Genomic DNA, 17,834 nt, shown 5'->3' with positions numbered 1-17,834 from the left:
CGTCGAAGTTTCTCACAACAAAAATATGGTTTTGGCCAACTGCTGATTAGCAAAGCTTGTGTAAATTGATTTCTACCTTCTGCTCCTCCAGCAGAGCAGCACGGTGTTTGTTTGTCTCCAGTGCAGGCTTAAACTGGGTACACAACACACACACACACACACCCCCCCCCCACACACACGTGCGCGCAGACATTGATTAAGACAATGCGTGTGCGTGTGTGCCTGCAGCAGTGACGCTTGTTTAGGTTCGATATTGCTTTTCTCTTCCAGCTGCGCCATTCATCTTTGTTTGTGACCCCCACACACGCACACACACACACACCCCCACCCCCACACCCTCACACACATTAACACACATATTTGACATCTTGAGCACTGTTGCATTACTATTTAACGAGGAAACAGCAAACACGACCGACATTAAATGTCATTAGTGATTTATAGCGCCAGCAAGCAGGAGTTCAGAACATTCAGCGGCATTCTCATTCCCCGAGGGTCGGAAAACAAACAACGCCTGCACTTTTTGTACGTTCACATCACCTATAAAATCCTTATAATGCTTATTTTTTTTTAGCGCAGGCATGACTCCAACTCAATGTGTGTGTGGGGGGGGTGCGTGTGTGTGTGTGCGCGCGTGGACAGATGGGAAGCCATTTTGCGCTTAGCGGGCACCAATGCACTTTATGCTTCCCACTTAAAGAAGATGTTAATGAAATATTTGGGGCGAGGTGTTGACGAGGTTAAACGCATCCAGATGTTGCGCAATCGCCTCCTCAACCAATCGCATCCCTTTGGATATGATTTGGTAGGAACGCTTTGCGTTGTACCGAGGCCCACCACTCCAAAGGCGGCCATTTTACGCCATTTCATGCAACAGCGCCCCCTGCTGTCGACTGAAAGTGACGCTCACCCCCCCTCCCCCATCCTGCATCTCATCTTTGTCTCCCTTCCTTCGCTTTGGACTTTCATCTCTCACACTTCCTTGTAATCTTGATGCCACTTTTCTGTCTTCTCTTTTTATCCTGCGCTCGCTATCAACGTGATGGATGGCTCAATCCCGCAGCCTCTCTCACACGCACACACACACACACTCTCAATTCAACTTTATTTATAAGGCACTTTAAAAACAGTGGAGGGAAAAAAAGACGAAACTTTCACGGGTTTATACGATGGTGGTGTGACAGGTGCTGGTGAGGTCATCCTAACTCATCGGTGAACTCGAAACTGAATTAAACTAAGAAGAGCACAAATCAGTAAAACAAAAAGGACCGGTCGCAGGCCTATCACCGTGCTACGTCAACATTCACAGCAACCGAAAATGTTTTTTTATGACGCTGACATGCTCACATATTTTTGGGATGTGGGGTGAGCCAACAACTAATTCATCATGCTGCCTGCTTGAGAGTTTATAATTCGATTTTTTGTTTTTTTGTTTTTTTTTTTTAAACAAGGCATGTTCTACAAAAGATTGTTTCTCGTCAGCTGTATGAGCTGGAATTATGCTTATTATAATAATGTTCTTTCCATATTTCTGGTTATTGCTTGCTATTGTGATTCCCTCTGCAGGAGCCACTTCCAGCTGCTCCGAAAGTCATTTCCCTCGCAGGCGCCCGCTGAATCGCTCGCATTGTGGAACAATGGCTGCAGCCAGCATGACACAAACCAACAAGAACATTAATAATCTTTGGCGCGCGTAAGCGCACGCATGTGTCGATGTTGCCTTTACAGGAGAGAAAAGACAGAAAGTAGCAGCGAGAAAGCAGGAAGTGGACTAAAACCTTTTTTGGGAGTTTTTGTTGACTAAAACCGGACTACATCTATCAAAGACAGCGACAAAAAACAATCAGCACTCTCGTCCAAAAGACTAAAACTAAGACTAAAACTAATGCGGTTGCCAAAAACAACAGTGACCTGGATTGAATTTGGAATGACTTTATAGTTTACACATAGCACATTTTTATCATACTTAATAGTCAACACGTTGAATGGATTTTACGTGTTGCGTTTACATTGGTGCTATTTGAGTAATCTGGATCAGATCTGGATTAAACTTGGTTTGGCGTTAGTTTACAAATGATATTTCCTTAATAAACACAGTCAACATGTTGAATAGGATTTTACCTCTTGCATTGGTGCCAGTTGTGAAATCTAGATTAGATCCGGATTGAATTTGGATGGACAGATTTCATTTTTTACGTTTTAAAAACATTTATATATTTTATGATGTCAAAATATTGTCTCACTCAAAAATGAGCATGGTTTACGTAAGACATTGGAGGTAATGTTTTCCAATGAGCGCTCTGACTATCATTTTAAATCATCACAGGAGAGAATGAGTTTAGGTTTGCCATTAAGTGAACATGGGTGTAATTTCAATAAGTGTCTTTTTCCAAAGTTTTCAAAATGTTAGTTTCATGTAGAAATAGCAGTTCATTGACTTTGTATAAGACATTATAATGTAAAATAGACAAAATTTGCAGCAATCAGATCAAAAGGGTTTTGTGGCCTTTTTCTTTTCTCTTACGGGATAGAAGACCACCAAGCCAAGTGTCCAAAGTAGGCCATGAAAAGCAACTGTCATATTTTGCCACAGGTGCTCCCACGAGACAGCAGCCGCACCAATCAACAGGCGCATGCGCAGTCACGCGCAAACAATCACATGGGCGGGAAAACTGTCAAGCAAGTGCGCGTGAAGCAGGTGAGTGCGTGCTTTAATGGGTATGTCGGTGTGTCTCACCTGTTTGCTTTGCTCCGCTCCAGCTCCAGCTCCGTCCGCGGCACCAACGCCGGGAGCCACGCCGAGCTCGGGCAGCCTCCTGCGGCTCAACAACAGAAGGTAGACGAGCGCTCCGAGCCACACCAGCACCGCCACGGCCACCGACGCACGCCGACACGTGCGCTTCATTCCCGGCCGAAGTAGCGGCGGCGCCGGCCGCCCGCCGGGAGCCGAGCCGAGTCCGTTCGAGCACCACGCCGCCGCCACCGCGCGCTCATCCTGCCCTCGGTCCCCCCGCGCGCCGACAAAACGAAGGAGAAGTGAAGCTCGCCACTTGGTGCTTCCTTCAACTCTGGCGAGCTGTGAGCGACTCCAGCCTGCCAGCGTGCGAGCGTGCGCGTCAGCCGCTGGTAATCAGCGTGCGCGCGCGCCAGCTTGCTTCCCTGCGTGAGAGCGCCACCTGCCGATTCCGACGCAATCGACTACAAGTATTTGAAGGTTCTTCAAAAAAAATAATAATAAAATAAAATACATTGAAAAACACAATGGGGTAAATGGGGAAGTTTAAAAATCAGTCTGACACAGTTAAACAAAAAAAAAAAAAAAACGAGAGCTCCTCCCTCCTCCGCACGTGGAAGCCAATTGGTTGATGTATTGTGAGGAACGTAAGAGTGTGAGGGTTAGTAAAAACTAGTCAAATGCATCATTTTACTATTCGACACACACATTTCGACTTGATAAATGATTTGGCCGTGTCTTTTAAAAATAAATGAGACTCTTTAACCCTCCTATTATGTTCATTTCTCAGGAACAGCAATGATGTTCCGGGGTCAATTTGTTCAAACGCATTATGGGCTGATACATCGATCATGTTAGCCAGCCTGATAAAATACTTTTAAGTATTTTTCCTAGCTCTTCAAACTTTAAAACGGGTCAATTTGACTCGGAACATAACAGGAGGGTTCAGCATAACGTTTCCCAGCCTCGAATTATAGCCAGATTTTGAAATAGATTTTTATGACTCACAGCATGTACCTTAACTGGCATTGATCGTTTGAAATTTGATTGCGGATCAATAAAAAAAGAATGGTTCATAGCAGAAAATTCGAAAGCTGTTAACCAGGCGCTCCTCTGCTGCCCTCTAGTGTTCAGCAAAGGAACAACATTGTCAAGTTTCCAACTTGTCTGTGAGCAAACAGGAGTGAATTCTTCCCTCATAGTAAGGCCAATTGACATTTGGTCATGGTCACACATCAAAATTGTGAAAAGGCATCAGGGCCGCTTTCTCGCAAGAAAGTACAGCAAACCACATCGTCTAATCCAGTTTATTTCCTCATCAGAAAACGCAACACAATAAAATTAAAAAGGAGAAAAATAGGACAAAATTCTTTTTCTTAATACGTTGAAACTACGCCACTAGATGCTCGGGTGTAAGTAACTCAAACTGATATATGGTTAAATAATTATTTTGCTTTAAAAAGGTACACAAAAGATATTTTCTTCTTCCATTTGTCATCAGCACTCAAAAACAAAACAACTGACATTTTCTTCTCCCTTTGGGCCGCTGCAAATCTCCACGGTGGAGGAAGCGCTTCGAGAGGACCAACTGAGAAGTGGCTCAGCTTTCCTGTCGCTTCTCCATCGAATTGTGACGCTGACAGAAACGCATCCTTGTGCAAACGCGACGGGATCTTGTCGCCGATTAAGAGCGAGAACGCCACAAAGTCTTTGAGTGGTCAAGTTTGATTTTGCCGTGTGGAACTCATTCCGGTGAGCTTTGGTGGCTGTCTTTCAAAAGCCAGTCTTCAAATGGTATCATGAAGTTTGGTTGAAGCCACAGAAAGCCCGGCATTTTGCTTCCAAGGGGTAATTTATGCTCAATTTGGCTTTTTTTTTTTTTGGCATTAGTTTCAATGAGCAACATGAAATTTGGTAGCGCGCCAAATCGAAACGAAATTCCGCAAAGACACAGGGAGAGACCATTGTTGACCCAATCACTGATAGTCACGTCATTTTGCTGACAAAACCGCTCAACACGCCAGCCCGGAACAACTTGACGCGCTGAGACGCTAGCATTAGCCTGTGTAGCGAGCGTCAACTCAACAGGAGGAAGAAAAGATTCAGTTCAATGCTCCAAAACAAACAAACACCCCCACAATCAGAAAAGTGCAAACCACACCCCATTGATTAATTTGCAGCCATGAAACACAACCCCAAAAATCAAATAAATTAACAGAAGCCTTGGAGGAGGTCACGTGATGACTTGAGGGGCTCGGCGGCCATGTTTTGGCGAATAACTTCCGTCCCCCCCACCCAAAAAAAAACAAAAAAACATTTCAGTCGTACTTCCCTGCGACGTGCGAGGAAGAACTAAGTACCGAGCATCGTGGGGAGGAAGAGGAAGCTCTCACGTGCGCGCACGCACCGACGACACAGATGGGGTTGTGTTCTCCTGGAGTCCATGAGCACAAGTCCGGTTCAAAAAGGGGGGCGAATACAATGCCGCTCGCCAAACAAGTGAAGAAGAGGAGGAGGAGGAGGAGGAAGGCAGGTTCGACCTGAGAGAGAAGGCGGCATAAGTTCTGCGCAACTTCCTGTGGCTGATGAAACTCATGCGAGTGGACCAGAGACCGAAGGGAGGGGGGCGAGGTTGGGGGGGTGGGGGGGTTTAAGGCTGCGAGAGCGTGCGCAGCATCCGGGTCCAAAGTGGCTCCGCCTCCTCCTCCTCCTTTTCCCTTCTCACCTCCGTCCAGCCACACGTCTGCGTTGCTCGGCGGGCGCGGCCGATCAGGAGCACTCCTCGCCGATGCGCTGGCACGAGCGGCCCACCTTGCGGTCCAGCTTGACCATCTTGAGGACGGCCTCCTGCCGCCCGCGACCCAAATGGTCGAAGAGGCAGTCATGCTGCTCGGGGAGCCGGTGCAGCATACAGAACACGTAGCCTGCAAACGGCGAAAAGGGAAATGAGGACAAAACGTCGTCGGACAGCCCGTCAAAAGTAGACCCGCTAAATAGCTTCAAGGAGACGTACCCAAAAACGCACAGCAAGTCTGACATTTTGCTTTCACGCGGCCATTTCCATGGCTTCTAGCATTTTTTTCTTAGTTTTTTTTTTTTTTTTTTAATTCAGCCCCCAAGGCCAGTTTAATTTAGCAGCATTAAATTTGGTAGCTAGATTCTGTCATGAGTTGACTCACCCCAAAAAAAAAAAACTAAATAAATAAAAAAACTAAAACAATTCAGGGACAACTCGGCCCTTCCCAAGCATCCTTTAAATTAAATATTTATATATTTTTTTTTATTATGCTGCCAAGCCAGTTGGCAACATGAAATTTGGTAGACGTGTCTATCGTGAACAGACCCACCAAAAAGTCTCAAGGGTACATGTCCAAAATGGCAGCCGTTGTGTGGCTTTGAGAGAGGCCAACATTTTTTTTTTTTTGGCATGTTGCAAATTGTGATGTGTGCACCAACCACAGCGACAGGAGCCCAGTTCCTGCTGCACCAGCTCCAGTTTGCTTTGGCAGCTGTAGCATCGCCGGCGGTTCTTCTGCTTGGGTGTGCTGCCCGCAACCTCCTCGCCACCGTCTTCATCTTCTGTGGCCTCGGCCCGCGGCCGCTTCTCCGGCGTAGCCTCGCCCTCCAAAGTGGAGGCTGTGAACGAAGCGAAGGTTTAAGCGTGGTTTGGCCGGGTCGGGGCTCGGCGGACAGGAGGAGAACGTACCCGACTCTCGAGGACGTTTCACAGGCGTGCGCGTCGTCACCTGCGCCGTCACCGTCGATGACGCGCCTGAAAGCGGCAGCGAAGACACCCTTGTGTATTGGATGTTTATCAAGTTTCAAATTCAGTTCCTGCCACGCGCTTACCCTCCGTGGAGGCGGCGAATAACGGCGAGGCTTCCTCGGCGGCCGGCGGTTCCGTGGCGGTGGGCGGGGACAATGACGATGAGGTTGACGACGGTATAGACGGACTCTTGTTGGTGGTGGCGGTGCTGACGGCGGCTGAGGTGGTCTCGCCGCTGCCGCTTGTGAAGACAGCCGACTGGCTGTCCTCGCCCGGCTGCTTCTTCTGGATATCTGCAGCAAAGAAAGTCGTCGCTGTTGTTTTCATTTTTACAATCGCTGAAGGAATTTCTGACTTTTTAAGACACTTTATAAAAACAGAAGATGGGAGCAGTCGGATGATTTCGCCGGCTTGTCGCATTTACACGTTGGTTCACTTGATTTTAAATCATCCTAAATGTGTTCACCAGTCCTTTTTTTTGTCTACATGTGCCCTGCAGATGGCTTCACCTCAGCTGCAACCCTGATGAAAATAAGCGCGACAGAAGCTACATGAAAGGAGGTTGAATTCACTTACCAGCAAAACACTTGGAACACAGATTCATGGTCTTACTGGACCTGCACACAAACAAAACGCTGTGGTTTGTGTCTAACTGTCAATATTTAGTCTCACTAAAATATGTCATTTCAAAAAAAAATAAATAAATCCAATTCAGCCTCCGGTATGAACCAATTGATATGAAAATTGACGGACATGTGTTTCATAACAAGACATAGCAAAACATTTCAAAGACCCAAAGCACAACAGCAAGTCATCCATTTTGGTTTGAAGCAGCCATTTTAGGGTGAATTCCCATTCAGTCCAGCGTTTTAAAAAAATAAGTCTCATACTAACACGGAAAGTGATGGACGTTCTGAAATTGCAAGCATCCCCTTAACAAGTTCAGAAAAATGATTCCACCTTTTTAAGTCTCACTAAGGTGGCATGCAGTGACACAGCAACTAAATTTGTTAGTTGCAAATTTTCCAAATAAAACAACGGTACAAGTGAACTTTGCACGTGAGCAAGCTCCTCTGTGGAGCAGTTGACACAAGGGAGTGCACAACATAAACACACATCACCTGCTGGTGACAGGTGGGCCTTCCATCCAACTGACATCCCCCCTTCCTCAATTTGAAGACATGCCCAAAATAAAGGGAATTAAATTTACTAAATTTGATGGATCTGAATAATTTTTTTTAAAATGGATTAATAAATTTAAAAAAAAATCTATCAGTTGCAGCTATGCTTTATGGGACAAACGTTTTTTCTTCAGTCATGTAAAAAGGCTAAAAAAAAAAAAAAAAAAAAAAAAAGAGAAGTAACCATGTACAGTAAAAGCGAAGTTCCCCGAATAACCGCTTGGGGGCAGCCTTGCATACTGTAAGGATTGCTACGGTATGCTGCCATATTTCCCACAAGATTCACACAATTTATTATTAGTTTAAAGATGGCTGACTACATCTGGTCATGACTGCCACAAATAATTTGAGTAATTCATAAAAGCGAGCGAACGGCTCAAACTGCTGCTTGATGACGTATGCAGGCTGTGAATCATATCCGGTATACAACGAACCGAACCGTACATCCACTTTTGACGTGACACATCAAATATTAAATTACGATTGAAGGGATTTTGAGACCTTTAGACGCGCAACTATAAGTCAAGTAAGCATTTTTCCCCTCCCAAGTCCAAAGTGGAAGTTGTGAGAGCAGCAACAGGCCAAGCTGCCTTTAAAAGGAAACCTGCTGCTGCTGCCGATAAATCATGTTGGACGTGGGCACGTCAACTCGCAATTTTGAGTTTGAACGCCACCCAAAAGCCGTCCAGACACCGATCGGGTAAAAAAAAAAAAAGTTCTCCAACGGCTGACATTGGCAGGCAGGAGGTTGATTTCTTCGGCAACTTCCCAACCCCCCACCGCCGGCCTGCTCAACAGAACAACAACAATGGGCCACTTGAGTCCGTTGGAAAGATTTCATCCACACACTTTGGTCTCATTGCGAGGCGACAGAGTGGATCAAACTTACCCCCAAAAGCCACAAGGACACCGGGGAGGGAGGCCGGGCGGCTTGCTTCTCTCACTGGTGTCGCCCATGGCGGCCGGCCGCGGGACGCTACGCGAGGCCGGGGATGAGTTTGCGGCCTGCTCGTTAGCTGGAGCTCCTCAAAAAAAGTAATAAAAAAATAAATAAACCGACGCAGACGGGGGGGAAAAACGACCCTCGCCCGGTTGAACAATCCCCGGGAAAAGGTGATAAGGCGAGCCGCTGAAATGTGGTGCTGCGTTTGAAGAGCAATAATTGAAAGGCACTCAATGCAATCAGCTGGACGTGTGTGGACGTTCGACACGACCAACAAGCGAGGGGGGGGCTGATAAGCGTTCAACCACAATCCGTCGAAAAACTCGCCAGCCTTCCGTCGACGGGAAAAAAAAACACACACACAAAAAAACAAGCGATTTAAAGCGACGTTGTAGCCGTGGGAGGGCGTTCGGCGAGAGCAGATAAATCGACTCGGCGAGGCCGGCCCAGGGACAACCCCCTCCCGTCAACGCGTCCATGGGCTGAACCCAGCTGGGCCGGAAGCGCGTCCAGCAACACCAAAAAATGTCAACAGTGGACAAGAAAAATGGACAAGGCGACTACAAATGAGCTCATGTCGGGCAACAATGCGACATCTTTTGAGAAATGGTGTTCGTCTACGGCTGCTAGTTGAGCTTAAACAGTCAACAATTTCAAAACGATAAGAACCCAAACTTTGTAATCTTGTCTCCTAATTCGGCGAATTACTCAAATTGATGCTATGGTGACGATCTTTGATGCATTTTATGGTCATCTGTATGAAAATTGCAGTTAAAATATTTAACCGTTTGTCCTCATTGGGAGCCAGGTTACTTTTTTTGTTGGCTTCATCACGAATCAACGTCTATCATCCATGCAAGCATGAAATCTGCACATTCAGTCACCTTTAGAGACCGGTCCCCACATTATAATCAATAATGTGGAAAATCTTGTCTTTTCATCCACTCTATTTTTCAAAAGGCAGTTTTTCAGAGGTAAACAACGCTTTACCACAATAAAGATGAGGTGACCTTGCTGCTAAGCATTCTGCTCTTAAATTGGACAATAAAGCAAGAAGAACGTCAGTGGCAAAAAAAAAAGGTGTTATTTGACACTCAGGAGGATGTTAACTAAATAAAACCAAAACATCTTTCTGCTTTGGAGCAGCCGAGTGGAACGTCAACAGACGTTGTACAGGAAAGCAAACATCAAAGGAGCACATTTCCAAAGAGAACGATACAAGGCCTGATTGACTGAAACATTGGAGAACAGAACATGGGACAAACACAACCGCTCAAAAAGATTTCACTGTGCAAATCCTCAGGATCAAAATCTCAGGGTTCCTAATAAATAGGCAAGTGGATTGCTTCAAGGGAGTACGTTCAAAAGAGACATGCAACAATTAATGGACAACTATTTTGATAATCGAGTCCTCGTTTAGAGACCGTGTCGAGCTTCACATTCTCGAGTCCTGCATTTTTATTGGAACAAAAATATTGCAAATAGACTCTTTAACTTTGGAAAAATTTGCTTATTTTCCCACGGACGTTATGGACCAAAAGTCAATTATGTTTGTACATTTTCCACATTGTCAATTTGATATCTTGTTTTCTTAATAAAGCGTTGCAAATTATATATTTATGGCAAATCTGTTATATCGCTCATTGAAATCATTAGTTGCAGCCATAGTTCAGAACAAATAGACAATATTTACATGTGCTAAAACAAAACAAAACAAAAAAAACGAAGAGTGCAACCGCTCCAATATCTTCATTTTTCGCACACACACACACGTTCATTGAACATACTATTAGGAGCTCCAGTACTTTTGTCAGTCAAAAGACTCAAGACGCAAGCTTTATTTCCGCAACTTGAGTCTCGTAAAGTGCCAACAGCAGCTGCTCGTGTTTTGTCAAGTTTGTTATTTTTTTTTTTTTTTTTTTGCGCAAATGATTTGGTCTGAGCCCCTCAGCCCCAATTGTCATCAACGTTATTGCTTTCCTCGGCAGCAGGTACGTAACTTTAGTGGATAGAAACGTGTGGATCTCAGTCCGGTTTCTGTTGCGGTACGGACGAGAGGGGGGCGAGGGTCAAACTGTTAGTCACAGAACGCTTAAGTGGGGGCTGGTTGGAGAGGCAAATGCATCATCATGGGATGAAGTGCCGTTCGCATAAAAATGCCTTGCAAAAATAGCCTCCTGCTTTCTTCAAAATAGATCACATTTGTTAGGAAGTCGTAGCCGAGCCAGAGTCGAGCAAGTCACAAAAAAAAAAAAACGTATCAAACGAGTCAGGAAGACAGCAGGTTTGAAAAAAAGGCGCATGGAGGCGACGAAAGAGCAGCACGAGTTATGACGGCAAGACGACGACGACGGCGGCTGTGCAAAAACGGCAGTTCTCCCAACGGCCTCCAGCAGGGGGCGTGGCGGAGGCGGTGTCAGCGGTGGTTGGCCTGGGAGGAAGCTGAAGACAAGCCCGAGGGCACCAGGCTGTGCGTGCGCGACGGCCGCTGAGGTCGCGGCGGCTGCGAGGAGGCAGCGGACGAATCCGAGGCGTCCGGGCCCGGGCCACCTTCTTTCAAGTCCGTGTCCGACTGGGCCGGACACTCAAAGTGCACGCAGTGGAAGACCTGCGGGGGATGACATGGTGAAAAGGAAGTCACAGCCACCGGTGCAATTTCAAAGTATACGGACGAGTCGCATTGACGGCAACGTGGGCTCACCTCGTTGGCGGTGTTGTGCGTGCCCACGATGCGGATGAAGGAGGCCGGCTGCTTGTCGAACTTGAGACTCTGCCAGGATCTGCAGCACAAGGAGGTCACGTGGAAAGTGTTAGCACACAAAAGCCACGCATGCATTTTTCCGCGCGCTCGTCCGTCGCCTTCCCTGGCCTCACCGGCACGTCACCCGGGTGCGGTCCACCACCTTGGTCCACTGCTGCTGATTGGTGGACACCTCGATGTAGTAACTGTACGAGCGCTCGTCGCAGTCCCACAGCAGGAGCCTGCGCACAAACCAGTGAGCACAATCAACAGAGATGTGCTTTCAAATGATTATTTTTCTGAATTATTCCTCAAAAAAAAAAAGAAAATGAAAAAGCCCAAATCTACAAATGTTGAATTCTCTTTTGCGTCTGTTTTACTGTCAACTTGATTCGGCGCTCACCTTAAGGAGCCGATGGAGTAAGGCTGAGCCAGCTGGATGACGATGGCACCCGAGCCCAGCTGGTGGCAGGTGTAGCCCGAGTCCCAGTCGTAGTTGCGCGTGTCGCCGTTGAGCAAGGCGTTGCGGCTGCGACTCACGCCCTCGATCACGCTGGCGCACGCCGCCACCGTGGCCACGTTCTCGCCCGGCACTGCGAGTAGGAGAGACGTGACGATGTGCGACGGGAGCGAGACGCGTGTTCCCGCGACTCACCCAGCAGTCCTTGCTCCAGGGTGAAGGGGCGGTTGGTGAACATGCACTCAAAGGCCACCAGATGGAAAACTTTGTTGACCGTGTTGTGCGTCCCCACGATGCGAACGTACCTACAAAAAGCAGTGCCGCGGTGTTACGAGAGCAGAAACAAGCGGACAAGACGCAGGTGAATCGGAGACAGGCTTGCCTGCACACTCGAGGCGTGAAGAAGAGATTCTGCCAGGAGCGGCACAAATACTTGGAATGGTCCACCACGCGAACCCAGTCCAGCTCGTCCATGGAAACTTCGATGTAGTAAGAATACGAGCTGCCGTCACAACACAACAACTTGGATCAGATCACACTACATGTCCCTTCATTGAACAAAAATGACAGAAATAAAATAACTTTTTTTTTTTTTTTGTGACGGCATGAGTGATGCATATCCACCGCAAGGCTCGAATTGAACGACAGAGTTGTTTTTCCGTTTGCTATTCACGTCATCATCTTTTCTCACAAGGGTGACACACACTTTCTACTACCGACCGAGACACAGGATGTTTGTATCATGGAGGCGCAATACCGGCTGTCTTTGTCCCACAGCAGCAGCCGCACGTGGTTGATGATGGACGGCTGTCCCAGTTTGACTTGGATGCCGGCCCGTCCGTCCTCCTCGATGGGGTGCCTGGAAAAGCCGTGATCCAGGTCGTAGTTCTGAGTGTCCCCGTCCAGCAGCGCCGACTTCAGCTCGCCTTTGGTCACCTGAGCGCCGTGCTTCATCGTGGCGATGTTCTCCTCCGGTACTGAAAGACAAGAAGACCGCCGGTGACTCAGTCGTCGTCTACTGCGGAATAAAACAACAACGTGTGCCTTTTGAGGTCCAGAACCCTTTGGGGTGTGGTCCGCAGCTCTGAACATATCTGAGAGGATAATTGCACTGACTGAGCATGCCGCGGAAGTTGAGGTCCATGTTGCGGCTTTCCGAGCGCAGCTTGATGGCGTCCAGCAGGTGGTCGGGGCTGAGCAAGCCCGAGGGCCGCACCACGTTCAGCATCTCCGTCAGCGTCATGAGCGGCAGCCGCACGGCCGCCATCACCTCGCGCGTCTCACCGCTCTCGCCCCGCTGCCGGCACCAGCGGCACAGCGCCTGGAAGATCTCGCGCTCGCCGGCGGCGAACGAGTCGCGTCGCACCATCGTCAGCAGCGCCGTCTGTCAACGCAGAACAAGCGTCAGCTTCCCCGCCGGTTGCGGCTCGGGTTCATTTTAAACTTTCACCTTGGAGAGCGCCAGGAAGCCGTCCGAGTTGAGGACGTCGGGCGCATGCTTGTCCATGTAGGAGCAGCAGGCGGCGCCCAGCGCACTCAGCGAGTACAAGCTGGCCACGTCGAAGACCAGGCACACGTTGCCCGTGTGCAGGACGGTGCGTAGGAAGTCGGAGGTGGAGTCCTCCAACGGCTGCAAGCCGTAGCGGTGGGCAAGGCCCAGGAAGTCCAGCAGCACCTCCTCGCGGGCGGAGCTGAGGCTGGCGCGGCCCGTGTACAAGTAGCGCAGCAGCATGGAGAAGGCCTCCGCTCGCGTCTCCTCGAGGCTCACCTCCGCTTGTGGCTGAGACTCCTTCATGCCACCGTACAACAGCGCCCTGCCGCACACGCACAAACGCAAAACAATCTACTTGCGGTGGCCTTTTTTCTTTAACATTGATGGACACTTTGCAATAGTTTTAAGGCCTGCACAATATTGCCTTTCATGACAATATAGCACGCGAAAAAATTCTTATTTGACATAAAATAAAAATGTTTGTGTTCTTTTGGATACCACATTTAAAAACAAATAACTATTTTGATAAGAAGTTCATGGCTTCAAGACCTTGTTGAAATTCAAATTGTTCAAAATCTCAGACTTTCAGCATCTCCACAGTTAAATACTGTCTGCATGCAATACCTGAAGTAGTGGCAGCGGGCGGCCAGGATGACACGATGCGCGGGGAAGCGCTTGCCCTCCACGATGAAGGTGACGTCACTGTAGTCTTCGCCCAGCGCCAACGCGCCCAGCTGCTCCGACAACAGGTGGATGTGGTCGATCTCTGACACGCAGGCCGCCGGCCGCAGGGGATGGCTGTTGTTGCTCATGCCGGTGCCGGGGCCACCTGCCGACGGCGAAGCAGAGAGGACAAGCTAATGGAAAACAAGACTGCAAGCCGGCCAGGCTACTTCCATTTACGTCATTCATTTGAGATGTTTGAAAACAGGTCTGATTGCCTCTGTAGTTCAAAGAGGATCTCTGCTGACCTGCACTGCTCAGACTAATGGCATGCTTGTAAACGTAGAGGTGCAACAATTAATCATCAATTATCAAATGAGTTGACAAATATTTTGAGAATGTATCTATTTTCCAGAGAACTTGTTCAACTTCAAAATGGACTACCTTAGTGTTTTTTTTCTATTTTAAATTAGATCTGCTTTTATTTCTGAAAACAACTGCTTATTTGCTTTTGCATTTTCGGCACTGCCACTTTGGAAGTTTCCTGTTTTAGAATAAAGGGATAAGAATTACTTATTTTATTAGTGACTAATTCTTCGACGAAATTATATATAAATATATATAGATAGATATTGCTAAGCCTTGCCTTTAAAAATAAAATGCAACATTTGCGGCTGACGACGGAGCTGAGGCAACAACGTTCTTTCTGTCTCTGTCTGTTCGTGTTGTTTGTCGGACATTTGACAGCCCGACGACGCGACGCGCGCCAAAAGCCTTTTTCCGCCCATTGCGGCGAGTTTGACTCACCAAGCAGCTCGCAGACGAACTCTTCGAGTGCTCAAAGGTGCTTCCAAAAGGAGCAAACGAACAAAAAACGTTGGCTTCACCGCCGCGTTTAAAGCAAAAGCTTCCAAATAGGCAAAGAGTCCAACAACATCACTGCGAGACGAAAGCACTTCCGAGTCATGGGCAACTACTTCCGAGTCACCAGCGGACCGTTCAACGTGTTAACATTTTATATTTCAACGCCTTATGTTTTATTTGTTTGTTTTTATTTAATACTAACAAGACAACGTACCTTATATAATATTTATGTTAGGCCATTGTGTTACGTCATAATTGTCTGCATAATTGGGTGTTCATATAAAATTTTCAATAAAGTGTTCAAAGCCAAACGTGTCTTGTCATTAATATGCGCCAAATGGGCTTTAAAATACCCTAAACGATCTTCTAAAGAATGCTGAAGCAAATAGTTATTTTCTTTATTCTAATTGAGGTTTTACTGCCACAATCCGACTTGAATTCGATATTTCATTTCATAGTTTATGAAACAGCCACAAATAATTGCAAATATTTTATTGACACAATGAAGTTGTCAGACATTTTTTTGAAAGAATGCTGCTTCTGTCCTGAGTGAAATCAAATGGCTCTGAAGACAGCCACCTATGCGGGACTTCTTTTTTGCATGGGAGTAGAAGCTATGGGAAGAACACGATGGAGATGAGGACATCTTCATCCCAGCCTTGAGGCGACTCTCTCGATATCTTCAACGACATCTTAAAGAGGTCCAACAAGTCACTTTATTTTTATCACAATAATTAACGTCAAAAGAATTCACACCACATGAAATGTAGATGACAAAATAGATTGTGAGGCTCTCTGATGAAGAATCGACGAATAAATACAAGGCTTCAAATGTCCCAAAGTGCTATCTAATCGCACTAGCAGTAACATCGGGTTTCTTCCTCCTTTGCAGTGGGAAAAAAAAGCTCAGTTACAAAAGTCGAATTTTTCAAAAGGGAATACAAAAATAGTTTATGTACATTCAACCAGTCTGGAAGAAATGTGCATTGTAGCGAGGGGAAAAAAGTGCAAACATGTCAGATGTTTCCTGCTCTCGTGTGCATCCAAATGTTGAGGTGATCTAATTATCTGAAAGATCACAGCTGTAAACTGGCTCCCTCTAGTGGTGCATGAAAGAATTACTGCCTAAGTACAGTTCAATTATATTTAGCTTTTGAGTACATTTGCTTGAAATAAATTAATACGATAACATAGTTCAGGTAGGGCGGCACGATGGCCTTACAGTGCAGAGGTTGTGGGTTTGATTCCAACTCCAGACTTTCTGTGTGGAGTTTGCATGTTCTCCTACTTAAAAAAAAGATCACGAGTCCTTTTTTGCATTGAAAGCTGTTGTCGCTGTTACGGACGACGATTCCGGCGTCATGTCATCTGAAGGCGTAAATCCGCAACGGTTGTCTAAACAGTGCAGGCAACTAAATGCATCCAATTTGCCGTTTGTCGAACATCATGTTGTTGGTCAACATGCGCCCCGACGTGGATTGGCGACCAAGCCAGGGTGGAGCTCGGTAGGCTCGGATCAACGGCAACTCTCACATGGGCGTGAAAGAAAATGGACGCATGGATGTGGAAATAGTTTGAGTGGTTTTCCAATGAAAACACAATCCTGGTTGCAGTTGCGGACTTGGAAGGGGAGACTGGGAAGCCGGAACCACTCATTGCGCCGTTTGTGTCGAAGGTCATCGTCACAAATGCTGGCGTGGTTTGGTTATCGGAAGGTGTGAAGCCGCCAAAGTTTCTGCTCAAGCAAACCGGCTTTGCAATCACGCTTCACCTTCAACCTTCAGAAGCGACTTCAAGTGGTCGCTCCATAGTTCTCTGCTTTTGAGTTTTGGACTTTGGTTCTTTCGGACCCAGTCGCTGGGCGGATTGGGCAGGACGCTAGGCGAGGGCGGCTCGCTGAACCTGGCGCCGGCATACACCTTGTCGCCGTCGTCCCCGTGTTTATTGAGGCCCTCTGCCACATTCTTGGCATTGTTGTGCTCAAAACGAGGTTTACCGGCAACGTTGTTGCTGCCCTTTCTGTGCGGAGCCTGGCCAGGGTTCAGGTTGAGTCGCCGGGCGTTCCCGTGATGGACGGCGATGTTGAGTTGCTCGTGTCTCAGGAGCATGCGGGCCGGCGGCGCAGGACCTCGCTCCAGGCGACCGCATTTGGACCTCAGCATCTACCACAAAAACAAAAACAACCACGTGGTTATAAACAATCAATGAGATTTTGTTATTGTTGCGCTTACGTGTCAATTATGAATTGGTTTCATTTGGAGATTATTAGCAGGTCACGTTTCCATTATCAATAAGATTGTGTTTCAACTATGACCGTTTGTTAACACTTTAGTTATTGATGCAGTTCTGACCCAGTGTACAGTCAGTCCACTATTTGTGAGCGAGATGTGACATTAGGGGTAGCACAGCTCAATTGTTGCGTTACTTACCTCCTTCTTGCTGACGACGGCTGTTGTCCGGCCGGGCTGGTCCAAAAGGGGGAAGCCGGTGCTCCTCTTCTTCTGGTTGTTGTTGTTGTGGATGGACAAACAGATGCTTCTCGGGGGGTTCTGTTGGCGACGGTGCAACAACAGCAGCGACATCTGCTGCGTCTTCTTCTCCTTCTTCTAGGCGTTCGTCAGCTTCGTCGCACAATCGGCATATCTTAACCCGGTCGCCTGAGGCAGGTCGAGTCCAACGTCGTCAGCAATTGCTGAAGCTCAACAGGCCGTTGAGGCGATCGAGCACTTCCGCGTTCTTCCGTCAGTTCTTCCGCTAGCTTGACGTACAGCGGTCAAGCTAACTTCCGCCGCGATTTTTATTAATGCGCTTCACGGTGCATTACGGTAATGCGCCAATGGCGAGCGCCGTTAGCTACCTTCAAAATAATTTCGTTATCCCGCAACCAGACCAAAGCTGAATCACAATACTCCATCACAATACAAGCCATTACATGAGTCTGATGCACTTTATAATTTCCATATTTTTGTTAAATCACCTTGAAGCTTTGTC

At 47.3% G+C, this 17,834-nt stretch overlaps 4 protein-coding genes across 5 annotated transcripts in view; all 4 read right to left on the bottom strand.

Moving 5' to 3' along the window:
* The window catches only part of galnt14 (UDP-N-acetyl-alpha-D-galactosamine:polypeptide N-acetylgalactosaminyltransferase 14 (GalNAc-T14)), a 32,901-nt gene extending 29,572 nt beyond the window's left edge, over positions 1–3,329 (bottom strand). Inside the window, exon 1 of the mRNA XM_088286147.1 lies at positions 2,738–3,329. Within this exon, the coding sequence (XP_088142273.1) occupies positions 2,738–2,905 (168 nt within the window). The 5' untranslated portion in view covers positions 2,906–3,329. The remainder of the gene's footprint in view (positions 1–2,737) is intronic.
* Positions 3,330–4,027: 698 nt separating this feature from the next.
* On the bottom strand, positions 4,028–9,157 carry LOC148316601 (AN1-type zinc finger protein 3-like). Its single transcript, XM_088286149.1, has 6 exons — positions 8,571–9,157; positions 7,077–7,117; positions 6,584–6,793; positions 6,441–6,506; positions 6,191–6,370; positions 4,028–5,658 (listed from the first exon to the last, which is right to left on the bottom strand). The coding sequence occupies exons 1-6, from the start codon at positions 8,636–8,638 to the stop codon at positions 5,504–5,506; spliced, it is 720 nt and encodes a 239-aa protein (XP_088142275.1). The 5' UTR covers positions 8,639–9,157; the 3' UTR covers positions 4,028–5,503.
* Positions 9,158–9,685: 528 nt separating this feature from the next.
* btbd9 (BTB domain containing 9) lies at positions 9,686–14,951 on the bottom strand. The gene is made up of 11 exons (XM_088286947.1): positions 14,787–14,951; positions 13,941–14,145; positions 13,275–13,638; positions 12,941–13,208; positions 12,582–12,801; positions 12,207–12,326; positions 12,020–12,129; positions 11,768–11,957; positions 11,499–11,606; positions 11,326–11,404; positions 9,686–11,232 (listed from the first exon to the last, which is right to left on the bottom strand). Exons 2-11 carry the CDS (start codon positions 14,126–14,128, stop codon positions 11,041–11,043), a joined length of 1,839 nt encoding a protein of 612 aa, XP_088143073.1. The 5' UTR covers positions 14,129–14,145; positions 14,787–14,951; the 3' UTR covers positions 9,686–11,040.
* Positions 14,952–15,320: 369 nt separating this feature from the next.
* LOC148316599 (uncharacterized) lies at positions 15,321–17,607 on the bottom strand. 2 transcript variants are annotated; one of them, XM_088286293.1, is made up of 2 exons: positions 17,273–17,607; positions 15,321–17,005 (listed from the first exon to the last, which is right to left on the bottom strand). In XM_088286293.1, exons 1-2 carry the CDS (start codon positions 17,423–17,425, stop codon positions 16,604–16,606), a joined length of 555 nt encoding a protein of 184 aa, XP_088142419.1. In that variant the 5' UTR covers positions 17,426–17,607; the 3' UTR covers positions 15,321–16,603. The 2 variants fall into 2 exon arrangements, with proteins under 2 accessions (XP_088142419.1, XP_088142420.1); XM_088286294.1 differs by having other exon boundaries at positions 17,288–17,607.
* Between the last annotated feature and the right edge of the window lie 227 nt (positions 17,608–17,834).

This window comes from Idiotropiscis lumnitzeri, chromosome 21 (genome assembly GCF_059441095.1).
Source record: "Idiotropiscis lumnitzeri isolate Australia: NSW breed Sydney's pygmy pipehorse chromosome 21, RoL_Ilum_1.0, whole genome shotgun sequence".
Classification (NCBI taxonomy): Eukaryota; Metazoa; Chordata; class Actinopteri; order Syngnathiformes; family Syngnathidae; genus Idiotropiscis; species Idiotropiscis lumnitzeri.
Note: the sequence above shows the minus strand (reverse complement) of the source record. Positions and strands in the feature narration are given on the sequence as shown.

What these genes read in the sequence shown, in the direction of transcription:
- LOC148316601 (XM_088286149.1), bottom strand. Translation starts at nt 8,638, where the DNA reads ATGGGCGACACCAGTGAGAGAAGCAAGCCGCCCGGCCTCCCTCCCCGG. An exon ending in ATTCGCCGCCTCCACGGAGG is followed by an intron (nt 6,507 to 6,583) that starts GTAAGCGCGTGG and finishes TGCCGCTTTCAG; the next exon opens with GCGCGTCATCGACGGTGACG. An exon ending in GAAACGTCCTCGAGAGTCGG is followed by an intron (nt 6,371 to 6,440) that starts GTACGTTCTCCT and finishes CTTCGTTCACAG; the next exon opens with CCTCCACTTTGGAGGGCGAG.
- btbd9 (XM_088286947.1), bottom strand. Translation starts at nt 14,128, where the DNA reads ATGAGCAACAACAGCCATCCCCTGCGGCCGGCGGCCTGCGTGTCAGAG. An exon ending in GCCCGCTGCCACTACTTCAG is followed by an intron (nt 13,639 to 13,940) that starts GTATTGCATGCA and finishes CGTGTGCGGCAG; the next exon opens with GGCGCTGTTGTACGGTGGCA. An exon ending in CAACTTCCGCGGCATGCTCA is followed by an intron (nt 12,802 to 12,940) that starts GTCAGTGCAATT and finishes CTTGTCTTTCAG; the next exon opens with TACCGGAGGAGAACATCGCC.
- LOC148316599 (XM_088286293.1), bottom strand. Translation starts at nt 17,425, where the DNA reads ATGTCGCTGCTGTTGTTGCACCGTCGCCAACAGAACCCCCCGAGAAGC. An exon ending in CCGTCGTCAGCAAGAAGGAG is followed by an intron (nt 17,006 to 17,272) that starts GTAAGTAACGCA and finishes TTTTTGTGGTAG; the next exon opens with ATGCTGAGGTCCAAATGCGG.